General features: G+C 47.5%; 1 protein-coding gene across 3 annotated transcripts; it reads left to right on the top strand.

Moving 5' to 3' along the window:
• The first annotated feature begins 691 nt into the window (after positions 1-691).
• Positions 692-21,808, top strand: cpeb4b (cytoplasmic polyadenylation element binding protein 4b). 3 transcript variants are annotated; one of them, XM_084683841.1, is made up of 11 exons: positions 692-1,132; positions 1,970-3,144; positions 10,136-10,226; positions 12,526-12,576; positions 13,507-13,530; positions 14,045-14,212; positions 15,055-15,144; positions 15,353-15,471; positions 16,202-16,316; positions 16,484-16,665; positions 17,342-21,808. In XM_084683841.1, the coding sequence occupies exons 2-11, from the start codon at positions 2,014-2,016 to the stop codon at positions 17,567-17,569; spliced, it is 2,199 nt and encodes a 732-aa protein (XP_084539967.1). In that variant the 5' UTR covers positions 692-1,132; positions 1,970-2,013; the 3' UTR covers positions 17,570-21,808. The 3 variants fall into 3 exon arrangements, with proteins under 3 accessions (XP_084539967.1, XP_084539969.1, XP_084539968.1); XM_084683842.1 differs by lacking the exon at positions 13,507-13,530 and having other exon boundaries at positions 693-1,132; XM_084683843.1 differs by lacking the exons at positions 13,507-13,530; positions 14,045-14,212.
• Positions 21,809-23,149: the final 1,341 nt, after the last annotated feature.

Below are 23,149 nucleotides of genomic sequence, written 5' to 3'. Positions count from 1 at the left end.
TGAATCCTCAGTCCCTTCTTCCTCCTTCCCCCTCTCCTCTTTTTCCCTCTTCCCCCCCCCCTCCAGCCAACAGACTGCCTCCCATGTGGGGGAGCTAACCCATGTAGCCTAGCAATGCCGCTCTGTGTGTCATGGAGATGTATGCAATTACTGCGATGTTTATCCACTCCAGAGATGCTTTCAGGATGTGTGCTTCAGCCACTTACAGGGTTAACACTCATGTCATACACGGGAACGGTACTGCAGCCTATTCTGTGTAAATTATCCAATGGACCCTGGTATACTTTACTTTGGTCAACTGTTTTGCCCCTGTACTTAGCGTGTGCATTCTCCCGTCTACCGTACTATCACCACATGCGCCAAGTAATAATATTACACGAGAATAATGGAGAAACATGATCCGAATCTAGAGAAATAACCTCCATCACCTTCTCTAGTGGGGGTTGGGTGTCGTTTTCTCACGACTGAGATGCGTTCAGCAGGAGATACCGGGAACGTGACCTTACTGGGCAGAGATTCATCATCATTCTGACCTTACTGGGCGGAAACATCTTTGTGAGTTTCTGGCTAATAAGGAAGAAATGGGCGAGGTTATTGCTCCGACGACCAATAATACGCCAATATCTCACGAGGAGTGGGTGGCAAAGGGCGGGCTTAGGAGGGGGCAGAGCTCCAACCGGAAGTGTCTCGCGGCTGATCGAGCTGTCACTTGGCCACCGTCGGTTTTGAGGAGAGTAAGGCAGCCAAGAAACGCAAGAACGAATCAGCTGGCTGTAGTGGGGGGACAAAAAGATAGAAATTGTCAAGACCATGAAACCGACTGATTAAGGCTCTATTAGCAGTTTGGGTTGGATTTCGTTTCATGTGTTCAATTCAATGACGTAGCAAATCTATTTGATACAATCAAGGTTAGCGGCTTGTTCGCTCGAGAGAGGGTTGTGTCATTGAGCAAGCAGGACACGTCAGGAGAGGAGAGAAAAGCTAGCTAACTCTATTAGCCGAAAGCCTTATAAGTAGAACTCATATCGCCTTATAAGATAGCCTCTCACGGTTTTTTTCCCCAAGTATCGCAAGCAACCACAAGACGGATCTCGACTGACTCGCCGCCTGCATCGAGGATAACAGCGAGAAGGTGAAATTGGTTTTATTGTCCAGCTAATCAATTAAAGAGAGACAGCTAGCTAGTGTCGTAGTAAGCTAGTAGTAACGCGTTGGCTGACATATTTTGCCATCTCCCTTGCTAGGTTATTTAAATTCGTCATGAATGTAGTTATCTTACACAAGCTTTGTTGAGGTTACTGTTGTAAATGAGTGTACGATTGAAGAGGATTAGCGTCAAACTTCACCACAGTCATACGATAAAACGTCGTCATCATTTTTTTTACACTTAAAGGGTCGAGTCCACAGCCTTGAGCTTAAGGGGACATACTTTGACAGCTGTCAGGCAAGGTCGCTAAAGACGTGCCATTTTTCCCCTTTAACCATCTGATCTAGCTTGTTGGTCACATTTAATTGTATTCAATCAGATCTATCCATCGTGACTGGTAGCCACGCATTTGATCCTTTGCTTGCTAGGTAGCTAGAAGGCTTGAAGCTACACTGCTGCAGTGTCTCTGTCGTCCAACCTTAGCCGTGGCAGATTTGCGAGCTAGGTGGCTAGCTAGCTTCCATGTTAGCACACTGCTTGCTCGCCTGCTGGGCTATACTGCAACGTCACGGGGTTATAATTAGATTGCTGGTCAAAGATGAGCGAGCTGTCTTCTCTAGGGTTCGCCGTGCCTCGGTGAGCATCGACAATATGTTATCTTTCCAGTCGGGGCCGTCTCATGATCTAACATTCGTGCTTGTGTTCGAGTGTAGTTGTATCCAAATCTGAAAATCTCCCTCTGTGTGAATGATTATTGAAGGGACAGCGAATTTACGGTGTTTCCACTCTGTCCCACTCTCTTGTCTCTGTCCGTCTCTGTAGACGTACCGATCACGGGATAGCATATTTGTGTGCGGGGCTGACAAATGGGGGATTACGGGTTCGGAGTCCTAGTACAAAATAACACCGGCAACAAGTCCGCTTTCCCGGTCCGAATCCACCCGCACCTGCAGGCCCCGCACCACCACCAGAATGCGTCCCAGAGCCCCGCCTACATAAACAGCACGACCACCGCGGGGAATGGCACAAGCAGCGGCGGAGGCGGCTCGCCCTGGCTGTTCCCCACCACCAGCGGCCACAGCAGCATGCAGGATGAGTTGCTGGGCCCGGAGAAGGTGAAAGGTCAGCCCCAGGAGATGCAAGAGGAAAAGCAACAGTCCCCGGGGAGCCACCAGGAGACGGGTCTGATCTCGGAGCTCGAAAAGGCCAGAGGGGTGGGGGTGGGGGAGGAGGGCAAGGTCGATGGCAGCCCCTCGGACAGCGGCTCTGGGAAGGAAAAGCTGCGTCTGGAGTCTCCTGTGCTGACGCCTTTTGACTACCAGGACGCATCCGGCCTGGGCCCCCCCGTCCCGTCCAGCACCTCCTCCTCGCTGGCGGGGTTCAACAACTGGTCGGCCGCCATCCCCCCGGCTCCGTCCACCATAATCAACGAGGACGTGAGCTTCTTCAACCCGGCCGCCTCTGCCAGCAACGGCCAGCTGCTGTTCCAGAACTTTTCTCACCACGTCAGTCCGGGCTTCGGGGGCAACTTCTCCCCCCAGATTGGGCCGGCACTCTCCCAGCACCACCCCCCTCCCCACCCCCACTTCCAGCACCCCCACCCCCAGCACCAACAGCACCGGCGCTCCCCTGCTAGTCCCCACCCGCCCCCCTTCCCCCACAGGAACGCACCCTTCAGCCAGCTGCCCCACCTGTCCAACAACCTGAACAAGCCCCCCTCCCCCTGGGGCAGCTACCAGAGCCCCTCGCCCTCCCCCTCCTCCACCTCTTGGAGCCCTGGGGGAGGCTACGGGGGCTGGGGGGGCTCCCAGGGGAGGGAGTACCGGCGGGGGCTGAATGGGGGCATGACCCCCCTCAACTCCATCTCCCCCCTGAAGAAGACTTTCCCCAACAACCACGTGGTATCCCAGAAGTACTCCCGGACCAGCCCCGGCTTCAACCCCAAGTCCTGGATGGACGACAGTGTGGGCCGCAGCGACAACATCTTCCCCTTCCAGGTCAGTTCCAGAACCCTGCCTCGTTGACTCCCCACAGAACATTTTAGAGCGGTTCTAGAACCTTAACCCAGTTTATTCTCTACAGAACATTTTAAAGCAGTTCTCGGACCCTAACCCAGTTCACTCCCTTGCGAACATTCTAAGGCAGTTTTAGAACCCTGCTCAGTTCCCTCACTACACAACATTCTAGAGAAGTTCTAGAATCCTCCCCCATTGTTCCATTCATAACATTCTGGGTCAGTTCTAAACCCTGTACCCACCGCTGGAACTTCTCCTTATCCCCTATTCATACTGTCTGGGTTAGATCCAGAACCTTCTAGCCCTAGTCAACAACATCCCACTGGGTCTAATATCCATCTATGTGCTGCAATGCAGTGGGCCTGCCTGACAATTTGTTATTATTACATTAACGGTTGTCCATGTAGCATTTGCTTTTATCCAAGCGACATACAGTGGTATAAAAAATACAGCAGATAATCAAGGATCAGAACTTCATAGTTCTAACAGATGGTGAGAGTCAAGGAATGGTCTGTAGACACCAGACACAGTGCAAAATAACCGCACCTCAGGCTACCAGGCACAAATAACGATGAATATCTTAACAAAGCTAACCGGATAACGCACTCCAATGCTGCTTCGCTGTCAGTTAGTTTGTACTGGCCTGTTGTGACTTGAAACTACCATAGGTGGATGACTCCCGAATGTTCTCACCAATAGTGGTCGATACAGCACTTGAGGGTCAGTGGTGCTCCACCCTATGAAGCATGCACAACCAAACACACACGATGGGGTCATCCAGTCCTAATTCCAGATCTTCTATTTTCCAGCTCAAAGAAACAGTCATTCACACGATGCTGGCTCGCCTGTCTATTCCTGTTAGAGGGCTTGGTCTGACACACAGAGTGTGTGCGGTGTGTGTGTGCATGCCTGCGCGTCCACACGTGTGTGTGTGTGTGTGTGTGTTGGTGGGTGTGATGTAGGAGTCCCTTGCACGGATCCATGCATGTATGCCTGCCTGCCTGCGTGTCTGTACGTGTGCGTGCGTGCGTGTGTGTGCCACGTACCCCAGAGAGAGGAAGTGATCCACATATGCAGGATTAGAGGAACACAACCAGGCAGCAGCAGCCTCACCATCTCCCACCCTACAGCTGGAGAGAGAGAGAGGTGTGTGTGTGTGTGTGTGTGTGTATAGGATGAGCATGCCTCACCATCTCCCACCCTACAGCTGGAGAGAGAGAGAGAGAGAGGTGTGTGCGTGTGTGTGTGTCTACATGACAAGTATCCTTCACCATCTCCCACCCTTCATCTAGAGAAAAGAGCACAGCATGTGTGCGTTAGTGAGTGGGTGCGCTGTGTCTGCACGATGCAGAGTGATTTCCTGGATGACGGGGGTTATTAATAACTCGGGACATTACCTTGTTACTGTTAAACACACACACGCACGCGTCTTTATAATGCCATCTCGTTTATGATGCCATCTCATTTATAATGCCATTTTAGATGGAACTCAATGTACATGACTAGACTTCAGCTAGAGGATACGCTGAAAGGAGTGATGAGGAGGGGGAGAGAAGGATGGAAGAGGGGGAGAGAGGGATGGAGGAGGGGGAGAGAGGGATGGAGGGGGGGGAGAGAGGGATGGAAGCGAGAGAGTGATGGGAGGAGGGGGAGAGAGGGAAGGGATAGAGTGATGGAGGCGGGGGAAAAAAGGGATGGAGGAGGGAGAAAAAAGGGATGGAAGGGAGAAAGTGATGGAGAGAGGGATGGAGGAGGGAGAGAGAGGGATGGAAGAGGGAGAGAGCTTGATGGATGGGCAGGAGAGAGTGATGGATGGAGACTCATCAGTTTTATTGATCTGGCCTGACAGGGATTGAAGGGGAAGAGGATGGGGTGACTTGGCTAGGCATGGTTCAGTAAAGCTGTGCTAGGCTAGGCTGTAAGGGCTTGGACTTTGCTAGGCTAGGCTAAAATAGCCTTGCAAGGTGGGCTATATTAACTTTGCAATATAAAGCTGGGTTGGCCGTTGGAAAATTCACATGAACACGTCGGAACAACAACTTGGAAAGGCGTCAAAAATGTTGGTACACGACTTGCTGGCTTGTGACGTCATATGCAGAAACATGGCGGCCAAAAGTAAATGTTTGGTCAAAGGATTTAAACACTTTATTAATTTACGTATTAGGTATAACATTTTTGCTAACACGTAATTTGCAAGGTGAGCCGTATGGTATTTGGCCATATGATTGTCATTGTCAGTTGCTGTCCACGTTGTGATCTAGATTATTTTGAAAAATTATTCATCATCATTAACCCTGATAACAAGTCAGGTAAAGCAATATTTGTGAGGAAACGCATATCAACATGTTGTTTAAACGGTCAAAGCAATAACATGCACATCTTATTTGTACTGTCTGTGTTGTTTCCACATAATAACTTTAAAGCTCATGATCAGTCAGAAGAACACACACACACACACACACACACTCACAGTAGACCCACACGGACAGACGCAACCACATCAGCACACAAACCTTTCAGCATCGCACAGGCCTCATTCCAGATATTTTCTTTTTCACCTGAAGTAAACAGTGAACTAGGATGTGTTGTCTTCTTGTTTGGTTTGCTGTACTTGGACTCTGGCCTGGGAGGTGTGCGTGTACGTGCACGCCCAGGGTCTGGTGTGTTGTGAATGATTCCCAGGTCTTGTGCAAAGCTGGAGATATGAGGCAGGTCAGCCCGTGGTTGTCAGTCTGCAGACTGGAGCCTAGGGCTAAGCCAGTGTGCTCTTTGTATGTGTGTGTGTGTGTGTGTGTGTGTGTGTACAATGTTGAGTTTGTGCAAGACAGTGTGTGTGTGTGTGTGTGTGTGTGTGTGTGTTGTAGCTGGCAGGTGTGTTTGGTATGTGAGTGTCCTTGTGTACTAAAGTATGTGCCTGTGTGTGCATGAGGTTGTGGGTGTGTGTATTCAGCTGTGTGTGGTCATGTGTACTAAAGTACATGTGTATTGAGCTATGTGTGATTGGTGTATGTATTTGCGCTCATTTAGCTGTGTGTTCGTATTTGTGCTTTTAGCTGTGTGTGTGTTTAGATAAGTGTGTGTGTAAAGGGGTTATAGAAGTTAAATCTGCTTACAGCTGCAGTATTGACATGCTGCATGGGATCTGCTAGTCATGCTCATAGCAGGCCTGTGTGTCTTAGTTTAAGTTAAGCAGGCATGTGTGTGAGTGTTAGGTTAAGCAGGCTTGTGTGTGTGTGTGTGTCTGTGTGTCAGGTTAACCAGGCCTGTGTGTGTTAGGGTAAGCAGGCGTGTGTGTGTGTGTCTGTCTGTGTGTCAGGTTAACCAGGCCTGTGTGTGTTAGGGTAAGCAGGTGTGTGTGTGTGTGTGTGTGTTTGTTAGGGTAACGTATGGAGCAGGACAAACTGGAAAAGCAGCCCTGAGCTGGGAGCTCGGCGCTCTACAGACACCATGAAGCTTGAGTCGCTTCTACATTTTGTATTTTACTCATCAGACTTTACATGGAATGCTGTGGGGGGGGGGAATTACTTTGAATGATTATTTATGGTTGCATATGGGTTTAATCGACCATTTCTTAGCAAATGGATTTCACTTGCCACCTGACTTCAGCCACCTCTCCAATGCTGATGAGTTATAGGCCTACTGAAGCTCTGGGTCTTCTGAAAGGCGTGAGGATGTGAGACTGCTGTGGATGTCGGATTTTATTCTCTTATGGGTACTGAAGGCTCTTTCGCAGTTGGCAGAGATGATTAGCAGAGCAAGAATAATCTGAACAAGGAACAGTAATCTTAAATTGTCTTGATAACAAAACATTTTTAAGCGTTTTCTGCTCTCACAGGAATTGTAGCTTTTTTGCATCCATCTCTTTGTGTGAGATAAGTGATGTAAAAAGCAAGTCGATCTTTTTGTGACAGAAAGCAATAGAGGCAGTGTAGCGTTTTACCTTCCCTAGCGACAAAAAATATTATCTAGTGACGAGCGACAAATCTAGTGACTTTCTGTTACTTTGGCAATTTCCGTTTTTGTTGTTGAGCAGCAGCAAAATAACTAATTGTACGTCTGTCGTCATAGCAGCCAATCATGTTAACTCGCAGTCAAGTGATGGTGCGTCATTGAAATCTGCGCTAAACTTATTATTTGCCTCTAACTCAGTCACAGCCACTGGCGAGTGAAATCGAACAATTTACTATCCACTGCCTAGCGTGAAATTTGGTCGCATATGCGAGTCTTTTACTCTCATTGTAGAGGGTTCTACCTGCTCTTCAATTAGAAAAAAAATATTTATCCTAATCAACGTAGTTGTTTTATCACATAAGAGCATCTGCTAAATGACTAAATGTTATCTGCTGTCAATATACCTGTTGTCCACTGAGCTATACTCATCTTCATATAGTTCAGGTGAACGTCCAGATTGTCTGTATGATGTTTGGCGGCTTGCAGACGCAAGATTGAGACTGGCCTACTTTTTTGGAGTGTAGGGATATCTACTTTACACTCATGGGGTAGTGTTAGGTCTGTGTGGTGTAGTAGTGTTTGGGTAGGTGGGTATACTGTGAATGTGTAGATCTCCACCACGTGCCTTGATCCGCACGCAAGAACATGTGCCCACACACATACACACCACTACCCGATAGACCAATTATCACCCTACGTTACACAACGTCAAGCAGGCTCAACTGCGAATGTCTGTGGCAAAAGACGAACCGGGTATATACACTTGGAGTGTCGATCAGGTAATTATATATATCTCTGGACACTGGATTGCAGGGCTTGACATTAACTTTTTGAGGCACTTAATTTGGACAAGTACATTTACGTTTAACTTGTCCATGCACAAAAGTCACTTGTTCCCCCCAGACCTTTAAAGAGCCTGCCGAGTAAAACAGGCAAAATTAGCCTGGCTAACGGATTTCGCTTTCTTAGGCTAATGATGAATGAAACTAGCATGGCTCTGCCCTCCAACGTACTTCCGCTCAATTTTCATTTTGCTTCTGTACTGCGTCTGGGCTTTAGACATATTAGTCAGATTTCTCCGGTAAACTTTTTACCAGTCCAATCAGCGAACAGAGGGAGTGGCTTAGAACGATGACCGTGATGTTGTGCGCTAGTTTGAGGTGGTGTTCCATAATGGCGGCGTAGAAAGATGCAAGCGAAGCCATTCGGTCCGTTGTGGTAACGCTGCCGAATATCCAGAAGTTAAAGCCGGAGCAAAAACAATCTTTGATCCCCACAGGCTTTGTTTGATTTTCCAGATAGCTCCGTTAGTGGTGAAGGAGTTGGCTAAGGCGAACGCTAGCGATCCAGAGTGGCTCTGGGCAGATCTAGCCTGACGTTGTCATACTCATAATTCTAGTCAGAATATGAGTCTGAAACTGCTCCGTTGGGCTGTGAGTATGGGGCGTGTTTTAACCGAACTCCCCCCAAAAAAAGCCTCTTCGCTCAATTGGATATACCTACACCAATCAGAGCAATGTAGTTTGTTGAAAACAAATTCAACCCAAGCGCTCTTGGTGTCGTGGTTGATTACGTTACTGTTGATCATCTGTTCATCATCCTATAAAGCCTGCCCTGACAATTTGATTGGTCCGAACAGCTCCTGTTAGGACATACTTTTCCCCAACCAAGCTATCCCAGGCCCAACTTCCAGACAATTTTTTTTGTGGGCGGGGCTAAATTGGGCTGGCAGCCAGGCTAGGGCAGATCCAATAGTTTTAAACTTAAGAGTACTACCGCCTTCAAGGAAGTTAAGTGCCAAAATAAGGAAAAATAGGTGCCAAAGGGAAGAACCATAAGAGCATGTAGTTAAGCAGGTTACAATTTAAACAACATGAACCTCTAAGTGCAAGTGTACCTGTAGAAAAAGCAGCATCAACAGCAGTAAAAATAAAAATATGTTTAACTAAACTAGAAAATTTTGCAGCGAATACAACAGTTTAAATCAGTTGCCACTAACCAACAACAGCAACAAGTCTCTAAGCAAGAGTCATTGTGATCCTTGAGGAAATTAGCATTGGGTTCAGCAAACCATTCCTAGGTACCGTTGTACTCCCTGAACAAGTGCGTCTTGAGCCTTCTAATCTGTCACATCAGAATTTTGATTTGGGCACGAAAGTCTTTTACACAAGTCACAAAAATAATTGGACCAGCTAAAAGCAAAATTCCCATATCTCTTGGTGCACTGCTCGCCTTTTTTAGATGTAGAATTGACTGTAAAGCTGTAAAATTATGAACATTGTGACATGACGTGAAGACATGGTTGCCGCCCGACTACAGTATGTGGTCTACTTGGCGACATTCTCACTAAAATTTCAAGACTTTCGTGCCCAAATCACAATTATGATGTGACAGATTATTGGGGAATCGCTTGCTCTCTTCTCTCGCTGTCCTCCTCTACCTTTTTGGCCTTTTTAAATCTATTTGTGTAATCTGTGTAATTCTCTAGCCGTTATAAACGCTATCTTTTCCCGGTTTTCTGCGCACGTGTCCCGAAGGTTTACAAACAAATAATTGGTCTATACCTAAAGGCTAGCTACCGTCGAGCACGCAGGAAAAAAAGCGGGAATGTGTGCGCTTATAAAATGTTATATGATTAGACGAATGTCATTCCACTCATCGTCAAGTCAAAGTCAAGTACACACAATGTACATCAAGATTTAATTGGCTGGCCATTGGCTCCCATTAGATGGATGGACACTGAGACGTATTTCTCATAATTTGTAGGGGTATGGTCAGTCGTCTCTTCCGAGGTTGGTTTCCGGTAAATCCCAGTACTACACCACTAGGTTATATATCTAGGTTAAGGAATTTGGGTCAAAACTCACTCTGTCTAGAACCTGATGTGTTTGGGGGATTCTTCTTTTGCCGACTTTCAGAAGTTGGTATATTGTTCAAATGGTTTACGTCTAACTTTGACTGCTATGTAGTACTGTGTTTGTGTCTAAACAAGTCTCTCCTCCCCCCCCCCCCCTGCCTCCAGGAGCGGAACAGGTCTTTTGATGGCTTCAACATGCATTCTCTGGAGAACTCTCTGATCGACATCATGAGGGCTGAGCAGGACACCCTGAAAGGTGAGGAAGCTACATGACCTCTGCACAACACACACACGCACACTTCAAGCCCATTGGATATAAGCCTGTATACAACCCCTACTCAACCTCTATACACACACACACATCTGAGCTATAGGCTATCAACCCTTACTCAACCTCTATACACACACATCTGGGCTATAGGTTAACCTCTACACAACTCCTGCACAGCCTTAACACGCGCACACACCTAGACTATTGGAAAGTAACCTCTACCCAACCTCCTCTACCAGTGGAGCTTCATTACAGTGACTCAGCTGAAAACCAGAGCCTGCCATGCCAATGCGTCTGCTGCTGTAGCTTGCTAGCTTGCTCACTGTAGCCAGGGGGGCTTATCTCAGCACCAGCTGCCCTGGTTTGGAGCTGCATTGTAGCTGCTGGTTAGTCTTTCCTATGCTAGCTTGACTGGGACGGGAGAGAGATACGGCTGAATACTATGTCTGCATTCGAATCAATTCACATCAGTCTACTATACATGCGAGCAAAGCACGTAGGTGCTGGATAGAACGATGATGCTGATTGGTCATAAAGTGTAGGCTGAAGAGAACGCTGATGCTGATTGGTCTGAAAGGGTGTAGGTTGGATAGAACAATGATGTTGATTGGTCAGAAAGGGTGTAGGCTGAATAGAACGATGATGCTGATTGGTCAAGAAGGGTGTTGGCTTATTGATGACCTCATCTCCTCCTCATTCTGTCATCCTCCACTCTGCTGCTCTCGTTTCCTCATTAATATATTCTCACTCTTCTTTGTCATCCTTTAATCATGTTCGCTGATGTTCTGCTGCTTGTGGTGTATAGCCTAGTAGTGTGTGTGTGTGTGTCTGTGCCTGTATGTGCGAGTGTGGCCTGTCCTTGCATGCACACGCACACACACGCACACACACACACACATGCAGGCTTCAGGGCTGAACACACACTACCACATGCACACTAGTTAGCATACACACACTCTACCACACGCGTACAGGCTCATGTCCATGCTGAGGAGAGGGAGTGGGACAACTCTGCAGCCATAGCTGATGAATTGTAGTATTCAAAATGGAGGTTCGTGGAAATCTCATTAGCAAACCAAGGAAGCTTCAGGTAATGTACAGTACAGTTGGCGTCTCCCACAAGGTTCAGAAGGATGATAGATTGGGACTTACTGCTGGTGTGTCTGCAAATTTGAGAACAAAAGTTCCTATTTCAATTTGACAGAGATGTTCACACACAGGAAATGTCCCAACTCTTTGCAGCCCTACTACTGCTTCTTACGCACGCACGCACACACACACACACACACACACACACAGAAAGAGAGACCCTGCAGAACTTATTAAATGGGGTAGAGAGACAGAGAGTGAAAACAGATCTGGCTACAGTAGCAAGAAGTGCCTTTAAATGGCCACCAGCATTGTCCTCTGTGAGTGAAAAGATCTCTCTGTTCTCTGAATCAATAACAACATGGTGTGTTGGCCTACTCCAGCACTCCCCCCCTGCTAGCTACTGTAGCCCTTCCCCTAACCCAGTCATGCTAGCTACTTCAGCCCTTCCCCTAACCCAGTCATGCTAGCTACTGTAGCCCTGCATCTAACTCAGTCATGCTAGCTACTCTAATACTTCCCCTAGCCCACCTTGCTAGCTAGCTGGTCTTTCCCCTAGCACACCTTATGCTATCTGATAGCTAGCTGGTCCTTCCTTTAGCCCACTAATGCTAGCTAGCTAGCTAGTTGGCCCTTCCCCAAGTCCACTATTGCAAGTTAGCTGGCCCATCCCCTAGCCCACTTCTTCAAACTTGCTAGCCCAGCCTAAGCCCCAGGCCAAGGCCCAGGCTCAATCCAGCTTGTCCAGACAGCTACATGTCTGGGTTGGACTAGTTGGTGGGTGTTGGGTTGAGACAGGGGGGGGGCTACCATGGAACTCAGTGTGACCCAGAGGAATGTGCCCAGTCTCCGGGTGTTGCATGTCCTCTCACAATGGCCTCACTATCCCTGGTCGTCCCCTCTCATTATCCTCCCCAGCCTGCTGTCCGCACTGGGGCTGTCCCCCTGGCAAGGCTGCCTGTCCTGGCTTTGTGTGTGTGTGTAGGCAGGCAAATGGCTCCTTGCAAAATGTATGACATTAACGGCTTCAGCCCGTTTTCCTGCAGCTAAAAGCTCTGGTGATGCTAATGCAGCCAGCAGGCTAATGTGCTCTGGATTTCCTGCACCTAGAAATGATGCTAATGCAGCTAGCTGGCTAATGTGCCCTGGTTTTCCACCACACAGAGATTATGTTAATTATGTTTCTCCTCTGCAGGTCGTCTGGGATTTCCACACCCGGGTGGGGACAACCCTCTGCCCATCAATGGTACGTTTCTTCTCTCCGCTCCAGACTAAGACCACTTCACAAATGGAGAGAGGGAGGGGGATAGAGGGTGGGATGAATGAAGGTGGGGGAGGGATGAAGGCATGGAAAGAGGTATGGAGATGGTGGGATAGATGAAGGGATGGTAGGAATAGGGGGATGGAGTTTGTTATAGCTGTTGGGAGGGAGGGAGGAAGCGAGGGAGGGAGGGAGCGAGGCAGCAAAGCAGGGAGCGATGGCGGGAGTGAGCCATATGTTGATCTGGAAGGATCAGTACCAGGTTGTTTCCCAGGAACGATGAGAAGAAGGAGATCTCTCCAACACACTGCACCCTGACGTATTAAGAGGACTTGCACACACACACACACACACACACACACCCACCCGCGCTCCATCTAGAGCCTGTGTGTCACACTCCATGTTATCCTGTATGGCCTTTATTTCAACCTGCCTAAGTGCGCGCACACACACACACTAAGCAGTGCTCTACTTCCCTTGTCACATGGTACAGATAACGCTGCCATGGAGATGAGCAGATGGTGCACCAGCATAAGTGGGATTCAGAGGTTATGCACACACACAGACACAGGCACACACACACACACACACACACACAGATTCAAAGCGGATGGTCACAAGCTGATGACTCTTTAGATCCTCAAACGCAATTTCTCTCCCTCTCTCCTCTGTCTCCCTCTCCTGTCTCCGTCTTTCTGTCTCTCTCTCCCTCTCTCTTTCTCTCCCTCAGTCTCCTTTCCCACTCTCTCTCACAATAATGACAATAATGTTAATATGTGTGCGGGTGAAAACACGATGCACACACTGATACTGCAGACTGACAGGTGGGACGGACAGACAAGCAGACAGACAGACAGACAGGTTATATTTCTGTGGTTTTTATTTCCTCTGACCCCTTCTCTGCTCCACATGCAGCCAGGAACTATGGAAGGAGACGAGGTAAAGTTGTGGCAGCGATCAGGCTCATACAGGCCTCATGATATTCCCATATATCCCTCCGCAGAGTGACCTGTGAGGAGTGCGTGTTTGCATGCAGATGTTGTGTTTGTCTAGTGGTGTGTTCATATGCATATACAGTATGTCCCTCACACACCCACTAAGAGATCACACAGCACGCTATGTGAGAGCTTACTCTCTTACATAAAGCAGCTCAGAGATGTGTGTGTTGGGAAGGCAATGGTTCAACCTCCAACTCAGCTCAGCTTCACAGCCACCTACTGCCACAGGAAGTGTGTGTGTCTGTGTTTTGGCCTAGCTAGCTGTGGCTGACTATGTGGAGGGAGGGATGGAAATATGGATAGAGGGAGGGATAAAGTGAGAGATGGATGGAGGGATGGAAAGAGTGAGGCATGGCTGGAGGGATGTAGAGGGAGGGATGGGGCGAGAGACGTACGGTTCCTCGAATCGCCATTGCTCACAATGTCACCTCTAACCCCGCCCCCTCCCTCCCTAGGCCACTCCTCCCTGTTCCCCATGGAGGACGGTTTCCCTGACGACGACCGTGGCGAGCAAGGGCTGGGGGGGCTGGGTGGGGGCTGTTTCCCCCACCAGAACGGAGAACGCGTGGAACGCTACTCACGCAAGGTCTTCGTCGGAGGACTACCCCCTGATATTGACGAAGGTGCGTGTGTGTGTGTCTGTGTGTGTGTGTGTGTGTATCTTTAAAGGGATTGAATTTCTATCAATATTGATTAGTGAAAGATGAATGTTGAATGGAAGACCCCAGCACAGGCCCAAAGGTCTACTGTAGAGGGACATGATCCAACATGGCCGCTCCTGAGGTCCACTGTAGAGGGACATGATCCAACATGGCCGCTCCTGAGGTCCACTGTAGAGGGACATGATCCAACATGGCCGCTCCTGAGGTCCACTGTAGAGGGACATGATCCAACATGGCCGCTCCTGAGGTCCACTGTAGAGGGACATGATCCAACATGGCCGCTCCTGAGGTCCACTGTAGAGGGACATAATCCAACATGGCCGCTCCTGAGGTCCACTGTAGAGGGACATGATCCAACATGGCCGCTCCTGAGGTCCACTGTAGAGGGACATGATCCAACATGGCCGCTCCTGAGGTCCACTGTAGAGGGACATAATCCAACATGGCCGCTCCTGAGGTCCACTGTAGAGGGACATGATCCAACATGGCCGCTCCTGAGGTCCACTGTAGAGGGACATGATCAACTGTGCTGGTGGTGATCACACCACGGTCTCACTACAGCGTGTTTTTCCTGACTGCATTTCAGTGCAATTCCTATGTACGAGTGCCTGGTTTCAAAATGGTCACTGACAAAAAAAATTGGAATACAAATTCAGAAGTTTGTATAGATGTGTAAGATCAATCCGAGCACAGTAGCCTATTGGTCTGTGGCACAAATATTTGGAGCACTCAAATCCTGTCTCTGGGTGACCTGGTGCTTGCAAGGGGCAACCAGACTGACCTGTCCTTCTGTCCTCTCTCAGATGAGATCACCGCCAGTTTCCGTCGTTTTGGACATCTGTTTGTGGACTGGCCTCACAAGGCCGAGAGCAAGTCCTACTTTCCCCCTAAAGGTGAGTGTGAACCTTAACCCTCATCCCGAACCACACACACAGCAACCCCAACCATAACCTTAACCGCAAAAACAACCACAAACAAACAAAACCACAACCCTAACCCCTACCTCACCAAGCCCCACCCAACCACAACCCTACAGGGCACCTCCAGCTGTTTGACGTGCATAGCGTGTCATTGATTGTGTGTGTGTGTGTGTGTGTGCAGGCTATGCCTTCCTGCTGTTCCAGGAGGAGAGCTCAGTGCAGGCCCTGATAGACGCCTGCATCGAGGAGGACGGCAAGCTGTACCTCTGCGTCTCCAGCCCCACGATCAAGGACAAACCTGTTAGTGCACTCTGCCTCGACCTCTCTCTCTACCTCGCCGTCTGTACCACTCCACCTGTGTCTGTACCACTCCACCTCCCTCTCGACGCCATTGTGCCTCTCTACCTCACTGCCTCTACCGCTCTGCCTCGACCTCTTTACCTCTCTGTCTCTAGCACTCCACCTCACTATCGACCCCACTGTGCCTCTCTACCTCACTGCCTCTACCGCTCTGCCTCAACCTCTCTACTCCTACCTCTCTCTCCCTTTCTCCATCTCTCTGCATGTCCTCCTCTCTCTCTCTCTCTCTCTCTCTCTCTCTCTCTCTCTCTCTCTCTCTCTGTCTCTGTCTCTGTCTCTGTCTCTGTCTCTCTCTCTCTCTCTCTCTCTCTCTCTCTCTGTCTCTCTCTGTCTCTCTCTCTCTCTCTCTCTCTCTCTCTCTCTCTCTCTGTCTCTCTCTCTGTCTCTCTCTCTCTCTGTCTCTGTCTCTGTCTCTCTCTCTCTCTCTCTCTCTCTCTCTCTCTCTCTCTCTCTCTCTGTCTCTCTCTCTCTCTCTCTCTCTCTCTCTCTCTCTCTCTCTCTCTCTCTGACTCTCTGTCTCTCTCTCTCTCTGTCTCTCTCTCTCTCTGTCTCTCTGTCTCTCTCTGTCTCTGTCTCTCTCTCTCTGTCTCTCTCTCTGTCTCTCTGTCTCTCTGTGTCTCTCTGTCTCTCTGAAGTATAATGTAGTAAATGCTACAATGCCCCCCACCAGGTTCAGATCCGGCCCTGGAACCTGAATGACAGTGACTTTGTGATGGACGGCTCTCAGCCCCTTGACCCTCGCAAGACCATCTTTGTGGGGGGGGTGCCACGCCCTCTTCGTGCAGGTAACCTGTTATAGAGACGCACTCACTCGCCAAGGTTTTAACAGTGATCTTTATCCTATCGCAACATCGTTTTCCCGTTGTTTGTGTCTGTCGTGTGCGTTATACGTGCGTGCACGCGTGCATGTATATGCGTGTGAATCCATCCGTGTGTGTGTGTGTGTGTGCAGTGGAGCTGGCTATGATCATGGACCGTCTGTATGGAGGGGTGTGTTACGCCGGCATCGACACCGACCCAGAGCTCAAGTACCCTAAGGGGGCGGGGCGTGTGGCCTTCTCCAATCAGCAGAGCTACATTGCCGCTATCAGCGCCCGGTTCGTCCAGCTGCAACATGGAGAGATAGATAAACGGGTAAGTGGTTGCCACTCCCTCTCTCCCCCCCCCCCCCCCCCTCTTTATATCGTTTGTTCGTTCGTTCGTTTCTCTCTCGTCGGTTTTTCCTCTCTTTTTTCCTCTCCATCTTTTTCTGTCTCTCTCTCTCCTGGTTTCTGTCCATGTCTGCTGTTGTCAAACTTTATTTTTCTCACTTGGTTTTGTCTCACTATCCCTCCCTCCCATCCCCCTCCTTCCTCCTTTCTCTTTCTTCCTCCCTCCTCTTCTTCTCTCTTTCCTTCCTTCCTTCCTCTCCCTCTCTGTCTGTCTGCCTGTCTGTCTCTCTCTTTCTCTCTCTCTCTCTCTCTCTCTCTCTCTCTGTCTCTCTCTCTCTCTCTCTCTCTCTCTGTCTCTCTCTCTCTCCTCCCCCCTCCCTGCTCCTCCACCCTGTCTGGGACAGTGTGCTACATAGAGCAGCAGTGAACAGAGATAAGCAGCGTTTATCTTCTCCCTCAATCAGCTGAACAAGATGGCCTCCGCTGGTTATCTCGGGGACGCAGTCCTCACCGAACGTTCCGTGTTCAACCGGGCTGGCACCGTGACCTGATACATTTCTCTTTTGTGCGTGTGTGTCTGTGTCTCTGTGTGTGTGTGTCTGTATATTTGTGTGCGTCTGGGTCTGTCTGTGTTTGTGTGCGCGTCCCCCTCCCCCCAGGTGGAAGTGAAGCCATACGTCCTGGACGACCAGCTGTGTGACGAGTGCCAGGGCACGCGCTGCGGGGGCAAGTTTGCCCCGTTCTTCTGCGCCAACGTCACCTGCCTACAGTACTACTGTGAGTACTGCTGGGCCGCCATCCACTCCCGCGCCGGGCGCGAGTTCCACAAGCCCCTGGTGAAGGAGGGCGGAGACAGACCCCGGCACATCTCCTTCCGCTGGAACTGAGGAGGAGGGACGAGAGGGGAGACAGAGGGAGGCAGAGGGAGGGAGGGGGAGCGAGAGAGGAGTGGGGAGACGTTAGGAGTCGCAGAATCATTGTACAAAATAAATGCACTTTTCTGTTGCTGGTTCCTTTTTAGACCTAATTTGGAAAGATTTTAATTTTGGAGGTAATATATACATATATATATTTTAAAGATATAATTTTACCTTTATTTTATGCAGTTTGATTTTATATATTTTATTAGTGCACAAGATTGGCCTTTTTCTAATGCCTCCCTGATGCAGAGGGTGGTGAGCTGGGGGGGGGGGGCTTGCGTTGGGATGTAGCTGCAGTGACCCCGCGGCGTTGACCAGGGCAGGCAAGGATGTAGCTGTGATTAGAGCTCTCCCATCCTGTAGTGTGGGTGTGTGGGTGTGGGTGTGTGTGTGTGTGGGTGTGTGTGTGTGTGTGGACTTGGGACCTGCCAGAACCACAGCTCAGTCTCAACCCGTTAGAAGAACGACATGGAAAAGAGCGGGTTCTCCCGCAATCGCTTCAATCCTTGAAGCCGTTTCGTTTTTGTTTTGTTTTATTCTAGATATAAATATAAACCTATATAAGAGACCATGCTAATATTTAATGTTACTTGACGATCGTTTAAAAAACAAACAAACAAGAGTTTGGGTTTAATCTCCATTTTGACATGCAAAAACTAATACCTCAAGCTTAGCTGCTAGCGTGCTGATTGGTCAGACAGAGACGGACAGCTGGGCTCTTTCTCCCATTGGATCATAACTGTAGGGGGGCGGGGCCAGCACAGGCACCGTTTCAGACATTGCTTCGTCACTTCCTTATTTTTGTAATCCAACCAGGATGGTGGTGGAGTTGAGTAAACAGTAAAGTTGCGGAAAGAAGAGTAGAGTAGAGTAGAATTAAAGTAAAGCAGTGTCTGACCAGGGGAATGTATGAAGCTGGAGGATGTTAAGACCCAGAGAACCGGCCAGTATAGAGACATTAAACTTGCAACCAACCAACATGTTTTAGACCTTGTTCGAGGGTTCTGGGCTCTAGATCCAGGTATCTTAGGGTACAGGGCCAGCTAGTTCTCACCAATAGAGGAAAAAGCCCTGATTCTTTTTTTTTCTTTTTTTTTTTACGCAGTCTTGCAATTGAGCCCACTTTCCTATTTTGACACCTCCTAAAGATTATCAGTGTCTTCTCTGGCCCTTGTTCCAATCCTGCAAGAGAGGAGGATGCCTACGTCTGGTTCAGTCATCAACACTTATCCCTTTGAGGAGGGGACCTGTTTCCCCTTCTGTCCCCACCCAGCCAACTCAGCCAGTGTTTCTAAGCATAAATGAAGATTCTCAATATTATTGTTGTCATCATTATCAGTAGTGGTAGGACGGGTGTAATATAACTTCATCACCAAGGGCCCTGACGTATGTGGCCCGGTGCAGTTCAGAGTGTCTCCACCAGGTGGCAGAATAGAGCAGGATCCTGGAGACCTATGACTGCCTGTGCTGCAGCACCCAGTCATACCTTGCATCACTTCCTATCTGTGGATTTTTTAAATTGTTGTATTTTTTCCTATGGTTTATTTCTCTCATTTGGCTCCACCCATGTCCTTCACTATGGCCAGGTGGGCTCTTGTACACCAAAGACTGTCCCTGGATCCTGTTTAGCAGACAGACAGACAGACAGACAGACACGCAGGCAGACAGACACAGGCAAATGAAGTAGGCAGTCAGTGGATGGGGTCCTTCTGCCTGGCAGTGAGACAGGAGAAGTGTGAGGCCGGCCAGTAGTTCTCAGCCCAGTAGAAGACGTCTGACTGGGTTGCTGCTGGTCTGGTCGTTCTCCTGCGTGTCCTGCTAGCCATCAAACCCAGGTCCTCCTGCCTACTGGCCCATCGTGAAGAACCTGGGCTCAGGGCTGTGATATAGACGCTCTAGACAGTACAGTCACTCACTTGAGACAGTCTGCAAGACCTGCAGTCTTATCTGCACTCCAGAGTGAGAGTTTATAGTCTATCTGCAATGTCTGGCGTCTATAGTCTGGGGTGTCTGGGGTCTATAGTCTTATCTACACACTAGAGAGTATGTAGTCTCTCTATACTCTCTCTACAGTATATAGTCTATCTACTCTCACTATAGTGTCTGTAAGACAGAAGTCCATCTACACTCTGTAGACAGTCTGGGCCTGTTGCACCTCTTCCAGGAAATAGTTAGCATGACGGGTGAACATTTTAGAAGACAAAAACACTTTTTTGATGAATTTGATGTTTAAGAGGAAGAAAAAGAATATAAGATTATTTTATACATGGCCTGCTGATTTTGGTGCAGTGTTTTCTAGCTAAATTATTTTGTCATGCACATAAAAACATTTATTATGCACTACTTTTCTAAATCTCTTTTCTTTCAGACAGTCATTTTAGGCACATTTTTCACAAAATGGGAAAACTCCTTTTTGCAATACCTCAATTTTTCACATTGTGAAAGGTAGCTTTTGTACTTTTGTTACTGAGAGATCTGCATATATGGACATTTTCATTTAAAAGAGAAATGTTTAGTGATTTCGATATATATTATTTTCAATTATGCTTTTATACATTTCAGTGCTGAGGGATCTTTACAATTAAAAGTGCGCACTTGTGTTGTTGCGATGTCTACCCTGCAGAGAGGGGAGAGATTGGAAAGTGGGTCTCACCAGGCCTCAACCGGTCTCACCCGGCCTCGGTCGCCCTCTAGAAGATTCTAGAAGTGATACAGCATGGCCAGGACCAGCTGTCCTCTCATATTAGTGTTGTGGTCTGGAGACATGGCCGTCCTGGTGGCAGGATGGCGGCTTATCGGTATCTCTAAGTACCCACTCCGTCACCGGAACATACTATTATAAGGAGAATGCAAATTCAACACAGGTCTATGTATAGGTTGGGCCTCGTATCACAAGAATGGATGTTTGGTGTTTAGGTATTTTAACATTTGAAAATATATATTCTTGAACTTGCCAACTAGCTCCTATTGTAATCCTTAGCATGCATGAAAAAGACCAATGATACGTGAATTAGCTATTGAAAATTGATTGTTGTGGTTGTGCACCAAATGTTTCTCAACTATAATTTGTTAAGGGCAACCCCCCCACCCCTCCCCTGTACTACCCCCCCCCCCCCCATCCTCTAACAACCCACTCGCCTCAACCCACCCCCCATACTTAACACTCAGCAGGATGATGCACAGAAAACAAAGACAATAAAGATAAAAAATCAACTAAGACATGAACTGGGTAGGACTAGCATCCTATAGGACACTGTTGAACAGACTCGATCACTCACCCCAGTGCTCGGGAAAAGCTCTGCCATGTTGAGAGAAGGGGAACTTTAAAACTTGAATGTGGTAAATGTTGCAAGTTAACTCGGAGTTGTTATGTGCAATACTTCTTTTGAACCTTTTTCCAGATAAAGACTCTTTGCAATGTAATTCTTTAATGCCATTTTTAATTGCAGACATTTAAAGAAGATGTTGATATGTTTTTCACAGTCATTTTCTACTGTTATCGTAATCCTTTTCATGCTGGTGTTTGTAAAAAAGAAAAAAAGAAATCAAACTATTTGTACTAATATAAATAATTGAAGTTATTTTTAAAACATTTAAAGGTTTTGTGCTCATTTGCTTATTTTGTTTATTTCAAGCTACTGTGATTGATTGCATTGTAATTATTAGGTCAATAATGTATTTAGCTGTTCATTGGTATATTTTTAATTGGAATGTATAATTACTTTTTATAATTTTGATCAGATTTATGTTATATTTTTAAGGTGAAGCTTTTAATATGTTAAAGTGACTAGTTTTTACTAATTGCTATATTGTGCTCCACAATATATGGTTCTCATTTTCTGAAGGAAAATAAATATTTAAATATTTGTCTGTTAATGATGTCACTTAATGGCGAAATTTCAATAGTTTTTAACTGTGTATGGGAAGGTTGTTGTATTTATTCTTAGCATTTTCTACCTAGATACCACCTTCATTTTTATTATCATTTCACTTTATAAGTTCCTATTTTTGTATTTTCTTTTCTTATTAAGTTATGTAATATGAAATGTCCACATTTTTAGGAGTTGGTCTGTTGAAGTACTAGTGAAATGAAAAAGAAAAATCTAATGTTATTTAATTGTTTGCAGCCAACTATTTATAACAGTATGCATAATTTTTAAATATTTGTAATGTGAAATGTTGAATGAAATAAAAACTTAACTGTGACGATGTGTGTTGTTGTTATTATTCTGAATGTCTACTTGAGCATTGATAGTGTATGAACTTGTTGATTGTGGATCATAGATTTCCATGCGTATGTAGCGCTTGATAATGTAGTTAGAGACTTAGCAAGAGAAGCAGTCTGTAGTTTACTCACAACTGCTGGATCCTGAATCTCTTCCTTGTTTCAACTTAAATTGTTATTGCAGTTGCCCTTACAAAGTACAAACTGTTGCATGCAGTAAGGAAACCCCCCCCCCCCCATCCTCAACAATCCATACCCCCCAGAACCAGACCCCCAGAGCCTTGATGGGTGACAATCTTTACAGTAGCTGTCTAACAGAATGTGTTGACATGGCGAGGCTGGGGCGCATGATGGTGACATCATGCCTGTTTGTCTGACACACCACACAACGACATGCTCAAAACACCACACAAGGGCATGCACAAACATACACACCACAAAGGCCTGCTAAGCAGATCCAGTCTGCTCTGAAGCCTTGAGAGCTGGCTACCATCCACGGGCTCAAATCAAATCAAATCAAATTTATTTGTATAGCCCTTTTTACACGCAAGCATGTCACAGAGGGCTTCACATACGCCCATAGAACTGCCCCTCAACCAACCTAAACCCTCAAGGAAGACAAGGAAAAACTCCCAGAAAAACTCCCAACGGGAGAAAAAATGGAAGAAACCTTGGGAGGAGCAATTCAGAGAGGGATCCCCCTCCTCGAGACGGTTGGCAAGAGAGAGGAGCAGAACACAAGCTAAACATAGTCATAGTGTCAATGGGTTTTGAAACACCAAAAATCCATTGTTCGGCTTTATAGACGTTGGATAGGACCGGGAAACTCGCTGTTGGCCGTCATGGAGACGGTTGACGACCTGGTCCAGCGTTGGTAGACCGACGACCAGGCAGGTCCTGACAGCTCAGACCCCCCACACCACAAGGGATGTGTGGGGGGGACAGAGAGGAGAACAGGGATTAGAGAATGCCAGGAGCAGCTAACAGTTTCAGTCGTAATAGAATGAGATCCCCACCGGTCAAGTGTGGACTAGTGCAGCAATTTAACAAAGCTAAAAGGGTATTTGATGCAGCCCCACACATCAAGACAGCGACAGCCCCCCTCGGTTGGAACATGAAATCTGTTCCAGGGGAAACAACTCTAAAATAGGTTATATTTATACGAATAAGGATGAAAACAACCAGCCCCCCGTTGTCTCCAACTAGTAAACTATAACAATTAAAATATACAGCAACGGAACTATTACAGTAACAATATACAATAACAGGTTTACTTTATTTGTAACATTTAAATGGGCAGTGTGAACATAAGCTAAAATTAC

Source organism: Hypomesus nipponensis, chromosome 20, assembly GCF_054491055.1.
Source record: "Hypomesus nipponensis isolate SF chromosome 20, ASM5449105v1, whole genome shotgun sequence".
NCBI lineage: Eukaryota > Metazoa > Chordata > Actinopteri > Osmeriformes > Osmeridae > Hypomesus > Hypomesus nipponensis.
This window is presented reverse-complemented; position numbering and strand designations above follow the sequence as displayed.